The sequence below is a fragment of the Kwoniella mangroviensis genome (assembly GCF_000507465.2).
Source record: "Kwoniella mangroviensis CBS 8507 chromosome 1 map unlocalized Ctg01, whole genome shotgun sequence".
NCBI classification, from domain to species: domain Eukaryota; kingdom Fungi; phylum Basidiomycota; class Tremellomycetes; order Tremellales; family Cryptococcaceae; genus Kwoniella; species Kwoniella mangrovensis.
In genome coordinates, this window is record NW_027062533.1 from 2,871,858 (window position 1) to 2,884,936 (window position 13,079).

The 13,079-nt window shown below is 44.1% G+C and overlaps 7 protein-coding genes across 7 annotated transcripts; 5 read left to right on the forward strand and 2 right to left on the reverse strand.

Moving 5' to 3' along the window:
• Nucleotides 1-31: 31 nt before the first annotated feature.
• I203_101062 (uncharacterized protein) lies at nucleotides 32-1,617 on the reverse strand (the record flags this gene model as incomplete). The annotated part of the gene is made up of 4 exons (XM_019146019.1): nucleotides 32-513; nucleotides 590-751; nucleotides 834-1,262; nucleotides 1,335-1,617. The coding sequence occupies 4 exons, from the start codon at nucleotides 1,615-1,617 to the stop codon at nucleotides 32-34; spliced, it is 1,356 nt and encodes a 451-aa protein (XP_019004578.1).
• A 576-nt stretch (nucleotides 1,618-2,193) lies between these two features.
• On the forward strand, nucleotides 2,194-3,214 carry I203_101063 (nascent polypeptide-associated complex subunit beta; the record flags this gene model as incomplete). Its single annotated transcript, XM_019146020.2, has 3 exons — nucleotides 2,194-2,239; nucleotides 2,491-2,667; nucleotides 2,901-3,214. The coding sequence occupies 3 exons, from the start codon at nucleotides 2,194-2,196 to the stop codon at nucleotides 3,212-3,214; spliced, it is 537 nt and encodes a 178-aa protein (XP_019004579.2).
• Nucleotides 3,215-3,744: 530 nt separating this feature from the next.
• On the reverse strand, nucleotides 3,745-4,824 carry I203_101064 (uncharacterized protein; the record flags this gene model as incomplete). The annotated part of the gene is made up of 3 exons (XM_019146021.1): nucleotides 3,745-4,576; nucleotides 4,699-4,738; nucleotides 4,812-4,824. 3 exons carry the CDS (start codon nucleotides 4,822-4,824, stop codon nucleotides 3,745-3,747), a joined length of 885 nt encoding a protein of 294 aa, XP_019004580.1.
• A 511-nt stretch (nucleotides 4,825-5,335) lies between these two features.
• I203_101065 (uncharacterized protein) lies at nucleotides 5,336-5,991 on the forward strand (the record flags this gene model as incomplete). Its single annotated transcript, XM_019146022.1, has 3 exons — nucleotides 5,336-5,424; nucleotides 5,576-5,682; nucleotides 5,885-5,991. The coding sequence occupies 3 exons, from the start codon at nucleotides 5,336-5,338 to the stop codon at nucleotides 5,989-5,991; spliced, it is 303 nt and encodes a 100-aa protein (XP_019004581.1).
• Nucleotides 5,992-6,894: 903 nt separating this feature from the next.
• Nucleotides 6,895-9,420, forward strand: I203_101066 (uncharacterized protein; the record flags this gene model as incomplete). Its single annotated transcript, XM_019146023.1, has 14 exons — nucleotides 6,895-7,199; nucleotides 7,338-7,486; nucleotides 7,562-7,618; nucleotides 7,684-7,708; nucleotides 7,779-7,832; nucleotides 7,892-7,939; nucleotides 8,027-8,098; nucleotides 8,161-8,214; nucleotides 8,308-8,368; nucleotides 8,452-8,528; nucleotides 8,602-8,680; nucleotides 8,777-8,836; nucleotides 8,908-8,997; nucleotides 9,061-9,420. 14 exons carry the CDS (start codon nucleotides 6,895-6,897, stop codon nucleotides 9,418-9,420), a joined length of 1,491 nt encoding a protein of 496 aa, XP_019004582.1.
• A 388-nt stretch (nucleotides 9,421-9,808) lies between these two features.
• Nucleotides 9,809-11,221, forward strand: I203_101067 (uncharacterized protein; the record flags this gene model as incomplete). Its single annotated transcript, XM_019146024.1, has 7 exons — nucleotides 9,809-9,870; nucleotides 9,935-10,043; nucleotides 10,110-10,247; nucleotides 10,348-10,421; nucleotides 10,508-10,662; nucleotides 10,788-10,878; nucleotides 10,966-11,221. The coding sequence occupies 7 exons, from the start codon at nucleotides 9,809-9,811 to the stop codon at nucleotides 11,219-11,221; spliced, it is 885 nt and encodes a 294-aa protein (XP_019004583.1).
• Nucleotides 11,222-11,890: 669 nt separating this feature from the next.
• I203_101068 (uncharacterized protein) lies at nucleotides 11,891-12,806 on the forward strand (the record flags this gene model as incomplete). The annotated part of the gene is made up of 3 exons (XM_019146025.1): nucleotides 11,891-12,413; nucleotides 12,483-12,497; nucleotides 12,586-12,806. 3 exons carry the CDS (start codon nucleotides 11,891-11,893, stop codon nucleotides 12,804-12,806), a joined length of 759 nt encoding a protein of 252 aa, XP_019004584.1.
• Nucleotides 12,807-13,079: the final 273 nt, after the last annotated feature.

The window sequence follows — 13,079 nt, forward strand, 5'->3', positions numbered from 1 at the left end:
CCTGCCTATAATGGTCATCTTCTCATGGACATCATTGCCTCGATTGGGATGATGATTCATAATCGGATAGTTTTAACGCTCCGAAATTCAAATCACCATCAACAAAGTCCATATCCAAGTTCAATTCAAAATCCCCCAATGGGACGTCTTCTTTCTCCCAACTCTCAAACAGCTTCTGATCCTCCTCACTGATCTTGATCGGTTTTACAGGTTGAGCAGCCTTTTGTGCGGGGTGTAATGAGGCTTGACGGGACTGTGCGGATCGGGATCCAGTCGAAATGGTGGTTCTCTGTCTGATTGGAGGTGGTCTAGGTACAGGTGCAGGTGGTTTAGTTTTGGTTGTAGTGTCCAATCGTGAAGAAGTTACACTTGGACGGGGTGTGGTTTTGGGTTGCAAGGATGATTTAGATGTTATTCCCCTGATTGAGGTGTTTTGGGGTTTGGTCGGTTGAGTAGGTTCGAGTTGAGGTTTGGATTTAGGTCTCAACCATTCTTCTTCCAATTCTTCATCGTCTATAGGCAAGATTCAATGTCAGCACAGAACGAACATCAAGTGGCCATTTTAACCAACGATAGAGATTTCATTCACCCTTCAGAGTCAATCGTCCTACGATCATTTCCTGAAACTCAAACTCCGGTACATCCCTCATGATCACGTCGTCGCGGACTGTCCACATTGGAGGTAATCCAGATAAAGTGGAGAATATCGACGTTAGATCTGGATGATCGTATGCAGGTGTATAAGGTAGTTCTGAAATACATGACACAATTTTGAACGTCAAATTATATTATCATCCCTCCAATCGATACTGCGTCTATGCGAAGAAACTCACCTTGTACAGGAGGAGGCATATATTCAGGATCACCATCACTCCCATCATCCAATTCATTCTCCTCCCTGACATCCTGCAACATCTCATTGGTAGTCTCTTCTATACTACCTAAACTTAATTCTTCTTCCCATTGTACTGGAGCGGGAGTAACAAAACTCTGTTCTATCGACGCTTTGATCGGTGTCAGACTAATATTCGATAAAGATTGTCTAGACCTCCGTCGTTGTCTCGTAGCAGATGGTAACGGCGTAGGTGCAGGCTCCTGAAATGACGGAGCAGGTGTACGTAATGCCTGGAAAGACTGTTGTTTCTTTCTCGATGGAGCAGGCGTTTTGGTAAGTTGGATATGAGGCATGGAAGAAAGTGATTTAGAAGGTGGGATGGAAGTTGTTGATTTGGATGGACCGTGACTGAATAGTCTCTTAGGTTCTGCGAAATCAAATAATCGACATGTCAGAAAACAGTTTGTTCTGATCTGTTTGGAAGACTCTATGTACATACCTATATCTTCACCTTCTTTTCCCTTACCTTTTCCCCCACCTTGATATCCTTGCTGTTGCTGATGCTGTATCAAAACGTTCCTATCTCTTACTTCGGTCTTCACTCCCAGACCCATCCTCAGGCCTGTTCCCAACCCACCACCCATCATGGGCTTGCCTGCCCTCGAAGGTGTCTTCGAAGGTAGGGCTCCGGCATTCTCCTTGTTCGCGTTCTTCCTGGTTGTTGTCGGTTGATGATATACTGAGTAGGTCCGAGGTAAATGCGTCGAGCGAGGGGCGAACATGTTGCTGCTGGTGTGTAGGTGAATCAGTAAGTCACGTTAGCCAATGATGATGATACCGATGATTGCGATTGTCAAGAAGTCAAAGCTGAAATTATGGATATGGATCAGGTCAAACATTACATTACTTTATGGGATATGTTACTTGACTCGGGCTCATACGCAACAAAGATAGCACACGCGTCAGATGCCACTTCCTGGGTGCCAAGTGAATCACCGACAAATGCCGAAGTCAGTGGAAAGTCGGTTGAGTGCCACATTTCGTGGTGAGCCCCATACTCATAACTCATACTGGCAACAGCGACAGCGACAGCGAGCTCAGTAGGAGATTGAACGTATATCATCGCATTCACGACTGATCACCTCATCTTCTCACTCAACCCATATCATATCAAGGCAAATAGATAACCTCAGGTGAGTATTTCCAGTGTGTCGTCTGAGGGACGGAGCTGATCTTCTGATATTCCATCCCATGTTAATCTTTTTTGTCCCAATCACTCACTCGACTTTTCCTTTTCAATCAACCTCAACCTCAAATAGCATCTTGCCTTATCACACCCACCTAGCAAATCAGTCAAAATGGATAAGGAGAAGTTGGCCAAGCTCCAAGCTCAAGTCAGAATCGGTGTGTAATCCTATACAACATCTGAAAAATGAATATGTGCTGATAGGACATCCTCCTTTTCACTATTCACATTATCAACCTGGATATTCTATACGTTTCGACTATACCGTTTCATCTCGTTATCCATCCTTACAACCTCGCAATATGATCATCCGACGTACTATCTCCACTTTACGCCCCTCAAATACTAATGGTACTCTTTCATCAATCAAAATTCCCCTTTCACCTCTTGCTTTTGCTCACCCAAATAGGTGGTAAGGGTACACCCCGACGAAAGCAAGTCAAGAAGTCCGTGACCGCTTCTCAAGGTGATGACCGAAAGCTCCAAGCTGCCCTCAAGAAGCTTGGCGTTCAACCTATCACAGGTGTAGAGGAGGTTAACATGTTCAAGGAGGATGGTAATGTCTTGCATTTCGGTGCTCCTCGAGGTGAGTTGGGCTTTGGCTGTTCTATGACTTTGAATTTTGCACAGTGTAGGGAAGGAAAATCTCGCAGTGAATGGGCTATGAGAGGTACTACTTCTACATATTCTGATACGACTTCGTTCAACACGACTTAACCTACTTTCCTCACGTCCATCACTCAAACCACCTTTTTTTTTACTCCTTTTCGCTCATTTATTCAAACCATTTACTGACCCCCCTCATTCACACCACACCAGTCCACGCCGCTCTTCCTTCCAACACCCTCGCAGTCTACGGCCCCGGTCAAACCAAAGAACTCACCGAACTCGTCCCTGGAATCCTCAACCAGCTCGGACCCGATTCCTTGGCCAACTTACGAAGATTAGCCGAATCTTACCAATCTATGACCGCCCGTCAAGCTGCCGCCGCCGCTGCTGCTGGAGGTGCAGGTGCAGAGGGTAAAGCAGAGGGTGAAGGTGATGATGAGATCCCTGATTTGGTTGAGAACTTCGATGAGGCTGAGGGTGATAAGGATGCTAAGAAGGAAACTGATCTTGAAGAGTTGGAATAGACGCTCTTTCAATATTCAATATATGGTAGGAAAAGTGGTATATCAGTAGAGTCAGAGGTGGGAATGGGTTTAGGTTTTGGAAGAACCAAACCGGAACCGAGGAGTGCGTGTGAAAGATATCAATTTCAAAAAGCATTTTGACAATATCTGTCAAAGTTTTGTAAAAGGGGAATTCTAGATAGAAAATTGATGAATTTCCATTAAAACATAACCATACCCATTTCGGTTTCTCCCAGTGGTTCAAGTTGAATTATTTCATCAAGTGTTCGCATTGGAGGACAGATCGTAGATTATGATAACATTTATCGCTTGTAATTCTCTGTCTTAGCAATGATTGTTAGACGGACCTCATGAAATCTGACATCTGAAGGATTTTTGGTATTCTCAAGTCTTGTGCTTTACATAGTATCGAACTTGCAAATCATCTGCTAAGGCAGTATAGTATATAAGACTCATGCTCAACCCCACGCAGATTCGCAAGGGCATATCATATATGTATACATGCACACACGACAAATCACTTATCTCCCTCAAACCTTCTTCCCCTTTTCCTCCTCTTTCTTCGCTTTCATCTCCCTATACATCTTCACCACCCTCTCTCGTTCTTCTTCCAAGATCCTCTTCTGTCCAGCATTGAGCGGTATCTTATCACTATTCTTCCCTATAGCGGAATACGCTTCTTTCGTACTAGTCTTCTTCTCACCGGATTTACGCAGATGTGGTAATTGAGGTGGTGCTTGTACAATATCATTCAATCGCCTAGGTCCTTCCATCTCTTTGAATTCTTTGGCAGGTCTAGCCTGCTTTCCCTGCCCATCTTCGTGTAGCTCCTCGTCCTCCTCATTATCCCTCTTCCGCTTACCTTTACTTTGATTATCGTTCCTCTGCTCTTCCTTCTCTCTTACTTCCTTGAGATACTTCTCCAACGCTTCCTTGGGTACTTTCCCATCCTTGATCAATTTCTCCAATTTCGCTTTCCTCTTTCTAACTTTCTTATCCCTGTTTGCTTGAGCGACTTCCAAAGCTTTAGTGGACGCAGCATCTTTGATAGCTTTCGATACACCCGATCGTAATAGATTTTCAATACGTCTATTGTATTTGCCCAACGTCTCGTTAGGTAATATCTTCGGTATCTCCGATTTATCTACAGCTTTACCTTTTCCTTTTGTAGTCGATGAAGAGCTCGGGTTGGAGTTGGAGTTTGATGCTTTAGAATAATCACCAGTATCTTCACTATTCGTTTTACCGCTCTTACGAAATTCAGATTGAAATTTCCACCCTGATATTATCCTCGAGGCAGATTTGGGTGTGTCATCGTATGCCGAATTGAGGGATTTGGAGGATGGGGCAAGGTTGGTTCCTCTATAGTAGATTCGAATGTACAGATGGTCAGCTCCGATCCTTCTGAGGGGAAAAGTACAAAGATAGATATGGATGGAAGAGAAGAGAAAAGCGATTTCACCATCGTAGATGGATCAACTCACTTTTTGGCTGTCTCAGCTTCTCTAACGGATCTTTTGGCTCCTGCAAGTCCATGATTTGTCAGATACGTATCCATGAAGAGGTGATATGGTATGATCCGGTTGTTCAGACTTACGTTTATGAGGCATCTTATTCTGTTATCAAGGTGGTTATGGCAATTGGTAGATTAGACACTTGTTCTAAGCTTGATTCGTGATGCAGATGGACAGTAGAGTGGCAAAAGAGCGAAAGTCTTTCTTGGACTACCTCTTCTTTTTGGGACCCTTGACCGATGAGCTGTATAGGTCCTGTCTTGCTGATGATCAATGGACCGACGATGATATGAGGTTGTCGACTTCTGAAATTCTTGAAAACATCAACAGCCATGATGGAACCAGGAACGGTCACCGCACGTGACATTTGCATACGATATCAGGCTCTTTCCAACTCACTGGCATTGTCAGCCTGATATCCGCTCTGCTGACCTGGTCATGGACTTCCAATCCGATTCTTCACATTTGCGTCTGCACATGCAATTCAATAACAACAACAACAACAGTAGAACGATAACTACAGAAGAACCAGATCAATTACTCTGACACGCACCTGATCTCTCGCACTTCCGTCTTCACCTTCCCTTATTCAGCCGAACTCATCAACATGTCAAACTTCGCTAAACAGATCCCAAAAGCAGTTAAAGAAATCAGATTACATTTCTGTCAGACTTCTGGACATTCAGCTGGTGTCAGGTGAGTACGCTCGGTTTTTACGCTCTCACGATGGGATGTACCCTGCGTATGAACAGGTTCACGGACCGAAGTCACTTCGTTATACAAACATATGTATATATATACACATGATGTTTAAAGAATAAAGCTAATGAATTTGTTTGATTGCCAGACAATTCGTCCAATCTTCTTACCCATCTATCAAATCGTCCAACCCAGATCTGAAATTCTTGATTAGAGAAGCTAGTGACATCTCGCCTAGGGCATTCGTACGATTTGGTAAGTCATGATTTTCCTCTACCTCAATAACATTCCCAATGGCCTAGTTGCTCGTGGCGTGCCGCCTATGCCCTTTCTTCGCTCTCACGAATGAGCTCTTTACCGACAAGGTCTATTCTTGTTCATCGTGTCAAACGGCTATTTTGATGTATTACATGAATAATGCTGACTTCTCTTTTTTTTCGCTTCCGGGCTGACATAGAACGAGGAGCAGAATCACAAACTCAGCTTGCGGACTTATCGGAATCTCAAGTATCAGCAGAGTTGAGCAATTTGGTAAATTCCCAGACTGTTGGTAAACCTCAATAGAGAAGGATATGTGAGCTGGACAGGGATGACATGCATGTGTTAGATCTACGTCGATCTTCGATAGACGGACATCTGTTGAGTATTTACGCCGTGGCAGGTTTTTGACCTCGTCTGGTTTCAAGGGTGGTACTTACCCTCCTTACATTCATCTCCTGTATTCACCATTTATGTACCGGTGGTCCCCCTGGTATGATAGATCAGACATGGCATGACGTGACATTTTCAGTCATTTATAGGTTTCTCCGTATCCCAACGAATCCGTTTCGGTTGTCGTCAAGATACGAAAAACCCGTAACAACGGTTACCATGCCTTCTTGCATCACTTGGATCTAACTGGGGTGCATACAGTGAATTCTGGAATATCTCATCTCCGTAGATGGTCTGTGGGTGAGCGTTCACAACGAGTGTAGTTGGGAAAGGTTGTCACCAAGCAACTGCGCCGAGCACTGACCTCAACTTCTAAACGCATATACAACCCAACCAATTCGGTTCAGCTGATACTGATAGCTGATAGATCTGACCTCGACGATTGATACTCTGATATATAGCCTGGCACTAATCGAATAATGAAAGAATAGTAGAATCTCTTCTCTCTGTCCGTCCTTTTTCTTTCTTTTTGATCTTGTTCTTGTTTCATTGATCATTCATATTCATCTTTGCCTCGAGGGCTGTTTAATCATTTCACTTTTTGCTTCACGTTCTTTGATAGGACCACGTTTTTTCACTTATTTGCTGTACGAGTACTGAACATTCGGCAGGTCCGCTCTTTATACCACCAACTGTTTAGTCTACCCAAATCAAGTTAGGTCAAAGGTCGTTTCCCTCTCGCCAGCCAGTACATATACAGTACACCCCTGTTTTGAAAATATATATTCAGTAGAAGGAAAAGATTTAAAATCAAAGATGCAGGTCGTCAACCTCTTGCCCCTCCTTTTACTCCTCACCCAAACCCATCTCTCCCTCGCTCAAGTCGTATTAGGCATAAATGTACCTTCCGACGCATCACCTTCACCTACCGAAATTACCCCTCAACCTACCGATCCTGCCTCAGTGTCCGCCACACCAACTGAGACTACCGATGGTGATACTGCAAGTGCGACTATAACGGAGTTCGTCATGCCCACACCTCTTCAAGCTGGAGTGAAGTACACTAAAGCACAAGAAGATAAGTGTGGGCAATGGGGTTGTGGGAGGCTAATGTCTTATGAGTGAGTCCAGTGATCCTTGACTGAGACTGCGAGCGTGACTATCACTTCGGCCATTCTACATTGTATATCATAAACATAATGTGAACAGGAGTGTATGGAGGGATGTGAGCTGATATTTAGCCGCTTGGGGTGACATAGCCAAGCATCGTGCTATCCCGCCGTTACATCATGGGGATATCACTCGATGAATTGCGGATATGGACATACGAGAAATTCTCAAGGTAATTGTCAAGCTCAAGGTTGGTATGATTCTCAATTGGGATGTTATGAGACAACTATCATACAAGGTATGAAACGAATATCTTATACCTGCTTAACAGCTGGAATCGATGTTGATGAGTCTCCGGTTTGAATGGGTATAGAAACTACTTCTGTCATTCAGGAATGTTATGCTTCGACTGAAACGATGACTGAAAAGAGTGAGTGGAATTTTATGAGTATCATCCCACTCAGCTTAGCTGACATTCTACGTAACGTTCATTAGTCACCATGACGGAGACTGCAACGATGTAAGTAGAGTGCACACAGCTCACGCTCTATCGTGGTCATGGAATTGATTCACGAAATTTGACTCACTAGGACCGAGACCAAAGCTGAAGTGTCAACAGTCACCGAGACAGTCAATCAAACCATGTAAGCTGTACCATCCCAGTGCCTGACCTGACTGTTCTGAACAACGGATATATGTGTAGAACCGAGACTGTCCCTATTACCCTCACAGCGACAGCTACCGAATTATCGTACGTTCTAACGGTTTACCCCACATTGGCTCACAGCAAAGTCAAGTACTGAATCTGGTATTTTCGTTGTTGGTCAACCTTGTACAGAACTGAGATCCAAGCGACGACCGAAGTTCAGATAATGACTGAGACCGTCGTACATAATGTCACATCGACACAGTGAGCTCTCTCCTTCGTTACGAACTGGATCTGATAGCTCATGTAACATTCTGTCATCTTAGGATGGTAACGGAGACTCAAACTAGTGTACAGACAATGACTGTCAATCATACTCTGTAAGTATCCATATTCCATCTTCTGATATACCTTCATATGCCTGAGCGGAAGCAGAGGAACTTTGGAAGCTAACGATCTGAACATGGTCGTAGGACGGAAACTATGACTAAAACCGAAAGTGTCCCTGTTACCATGGTAGAGACAATTGTCAGTGTGAGTATCCCGCTCCTGTCCCATATCCACCAGTAACCAGGAAGCGGTATATCAGGGCTGAGATCTCACGCGCGACTTTGTAGACAATGGTCGTACCCACCACGGTTGTACAGACGGAAGTACAAACTGCTCGAGTGACAGACATAGTGACCAAGAATGAGTGAGTGGTCATGATATCCTTATACACGAATGTATGTATCCAAGGATGCCGCTGATACCTCTTGTCCCCTCAGGACTCAAACCCAAGTCCAAACTCATTTAGCTACCCAGACTGAGAAAGTTACGGAAACTCAAGTAGCCACGGAGACAGATGTGAGTTTGTCTGATCTGGTTGATTCTTGCAAATCGTGTTTATTAAGGATTAATCTATCATATGGATATTGACCTAATGTGCTTTTATTCAAATAGACACAAACTGCCATTCATACTGTCAAAGAAACCCAGATCCAGAATGTTACTGCCACTCAAGTAAGCTTTCCCATGTCAACAGATAGATGGAAGAGAGACGCTTACTTTGATGGACATCGTCCAACTGGTAGACTGAAAAAGCTATCGAAACTCAAATACACACTGTTACCGATACAGCTGTATCGGTAGTCGTATCCGCAGCAACAGAAGTTCAAGTCGCCGTGAGTCATACCATACATACGAGATACGAGCAACATGCTGATGTTACTTGGAACCAATCGCAGACTGAAACGCTGCAGCAGAATTCAACCGAAACATTAGTCTCTACGGCTCTAGCAACGGAAACAGCAACAGCAACGGCCACAGCAACCATAACAGAGGCTGCGACTCTGACTGAACAAGCTACAATTACCGCTCTGGCCACTGCAACAATAACGGAGACAATTGCAGCTGCTGTCGATGCTAATGCGCTATCAAGTTGTCAGATGAGCTGTTCATCGGCATTTGGGTGGTCATACAGTACTCAAGCGGCTTATGCCGAGACTACACAAGCTTATGGAGGCGGGTACGATCAGCAAAGTGAAAGTAGCAGTGATGGAGGGTATCAGTATAAGAATAGGAGAAGATTGAGAAAACATTGGTAAGCATGGCAACGTAGGTAGTTAGATAGATACATATACCCGGTTGCAGATTGTACATACAACACAGTATACCTTTATAATCAGTTCGGTCACTCACGAACTTGACGACCAGAATGTATGTGGAATGGTGGGTATCGGTATCTCGGTCTTCGGTCTGGTTTGCGGTTTGTTTTCAGGCACTAGAGTGAGATCCGATCGTTACGTTTGGTGTTGACATCATCACACAACTGCAAGAAAACGCACATCACTCGTGTTCATCAGAATGAGCCATACTTCCAGAATATATATGAGGAGACTTGTGTATGCCCGTTATTGAGTAGGAAACATATTCTATCCACTCAGCTGTAAACTAAGACTGTAAAATACAGCATTACCGATATCAATAGTCGACATGGTCTTCCTAGGTCTTCACCCAGCTGTGACATCCCGTTTGGCAGGTGTCATCGGATTCACGTGAGTCATCCAGTCGTACTTATGTTAGCGAGTATATCAGTCGCTTATGTCCTTACCATACCAGTTTCGCATACCAAACTGCTTTCGCGCTATATTCCGTACCCAACAAGACTGAAAAGCTTTATGATATAGCAGGTTCTACTGGATTTATCACGTCCACTTTATTGTCTTTAGTGAGTGCCCGCATCGACAAGTCATCCACATGAGCAATGATACACTTACCCGTCGATACGGTGCAGTATTACCCTTCAGTCAAATCATGGTTCACCAAATCACCTTCTATCCCCCTCTCGTCCTTGCAACATCATCCGAGACAGTTGCTGATCAGCGCTATGATATTGCTTTGGGCCGGTAGATTGGGATATCACCTTGGTGGGGTAAGTTGACGTCTAGATTTCTTTGTTGTACATCCCCTATTTTGGGCATGCTATCTCACTGTCCTATGGGTTAAGCCGACTAACATAATGGTGGATATAGCGTATTGTCAAACACGGTTCGGACTCTCGATTTGACGATCTGAAGACTAAACCTGGGATCTTCTCTGGAATGTGGTACGTTGAATTTATCTCACTGCAACAGATCTATCTTGAAACGTATCTGAATAGATCGAGAGTACTAAACTTCTTTATTCTAATAGGTTCGGTCAAGCACTTTGGATAACCCTCGTTGGTTTACCAGCATTCATCGTCAACTCAGTACCAGCTTCTGCCCATCCTGCTTTGGCTTTGAAGGATTTCGTTGGTCTGGGAATTTGGATAGCTGGTCTAGGTTTCGAAGTGATCGCCGATCAACGTGAGTTTCCATGTCATTAACCCGTAGGCATCCATGTCCAAGCCTAACATCAAGATATCTGAAACAGTCAATATGCATGCTTTAATGAACGGTATTGACTGATCTTGTTCTTGTCTTGCCTTTAGAAAAATCCACTTGGAGGAAACAAAAAGATGAGAAGAAACATGAAGAGAAATTCATTTCATCTGGTTTATGGAGCTTGTCTAGACATCCCAAGTACGTGTAGACCATCAACTCACTACCCAAGCAAAAAACCTATCGTGTTCAATACGATTGAAGCTGATCCCTTTCTGTCGTACTCAGCTACCTGGGCGAAGTGATCCTTCAGACCGGTCCTCCGCTCTTGCTACTCACCACTCAACTCCCGCCTTCAGTCAAATACCTATCATTCATCTCACCTGTTTTCACTTACATCTTACTGCGATACGCTTCCGGTATACCTCTCTTAGAGGAATCAGCTGAGAAGAAGTTTGGTAAAGATGAAAATTGGAGAAAGTATACAGATGAAACGAGTATGTTCGTACCATTACCTTTTGGACTGGGCAAGGGTAAGATCTAAGTCAGGAGAGACAAGGGAGGTCGAAGGATGATATGGCTCTTTGTTACTGCTGTTTGTGTATAATCATGTATGACAGAATGGGTATCGTACATAGTTTAAGGATTCTTTCCATGAGAGTGGTTTTCGAGAACACCGTAGACGTTCATACACGCAGCCAGTGAGAATATCTATGCTGTTCTTCAATCGCCGAATCTCACCTAAGCGACATCGCGATAAACGTCATTGGAAGAAGCTTGCCCACAAGGTAGTACTGGATCTGCTTCTATGGATTTCTCCTCCCTGAGGTACAAGTGAGAGGGAACAGCATAGTTAAGGCTGTTGGACGAAGGTTGCACTCCGTCTATCAGGTTGTCTGATCGGATGAGAGATTCGAAAATCACGCGGAGAACATTTGTCTGATACTAGCTGATAGCATGCATCTGCTTCTCTCTACCTGTGTGCTCCTCCTAGCTCAGCATTTGCACGATGCACAACGAATATATCAAAAGCATGGGAAAGAATCACCTCAGTAATCTTCGCCTCTTGCCTGCCTCCACTCTCCACTTCCGACTTCTTCGAGAAATAACAACCACGATAACTCACTTCCATCTCTCCCTCTTTCGCCATCCTGCGTTACGTTCAACATTCCCTCCAGAATAACCAAGACCTCATTCCAAGCCATACTTCACCATGTCCTCTCCCTTTCCTATACCCAACGTAGCATCATCTCCTTTTCCCATCCCAATGCACCTAGGTCAAGGTCAATCTCCCGCAACTCTCCTACCACACTCAACAGTGCTAGCTCCATCTTCTGGGCCGATATTCGCTCCTTCCCCTTTATCACAGTTGATCTCATCAACCATCAATAATTCCAATGGGATCGCACCTTCTACCGGACTGACTCCCGGAGCTATAGGGATGAACAATGGTATATCCTCTACGACACCTAATTTCAGTATGAATATGGGTATAACACCCAATACTTCAGCTTTGTTAGCTTCTGTCGGTATGGGGAATACCAACTCTACGCAAGTGCAAGGACAGGGACAGGGTCAGGGACAAGGTAATGGGTTGAGTAAAGAAAGCTTGATAATGAGTTTGAATGAGTTGGATAACATCCTTAGTAGGATACAAGATGTACAAGAGGAGATTAAGGATATTGAGAATAGGGTATTTGAAGGAAAACGAAAAGGTGATGAAGATAGGTTAATATGTATGTTTCACTCTTTTTACTCGAGTACTCCGGAAAAAAACATTCACTGACTGGTTTTGATATTTATAGCGCTGCATACCGAATGTAAGTCTGTTTGCAACAGGCATCTAACCAGGATTACACACAAAGTTGACCGACATCTGCTTTTGCTTCCCATCCTTTCGTTTCGCAGATAATCAATCCCTTCAAACTCTCTTATCAATCTCATCGACCAACTTCACATCTTCCTTGCCTATCATCCCATCATCGGATCCGGGAAATCAGTCCAATCTTACGATATCGGATTTGGCCAAATGGTCAGAGGAGAAAGCAGGTTTGGAATTTAGCAAGAGGGAGAATCTCAGAGCGGGAAGTAAAGCCGTGGTGGATATACTACGTGCGAGTGGAAGATGATCTCAGCCTGTCTGCATTCAATGACGATTTCCATAGCATAGATCATTACAAGATGGGGAAATTTCTCTGATAGCTGGATTAGTGAATAGGAGAAACGATATGATGATGGAAGGAACTTGGGAATAGGAAGTGGGGAATAGTCGAACCTGCGATCGATTGACTACATCAATTGTACCATCAACCCTTTCACTTGGGTTGATATTCCATTCTGATTCCCTCCAGTCTCTGATTACGTGCGAAACAAGTCAAAGAAGCCGTAGTCACCATCGAAGG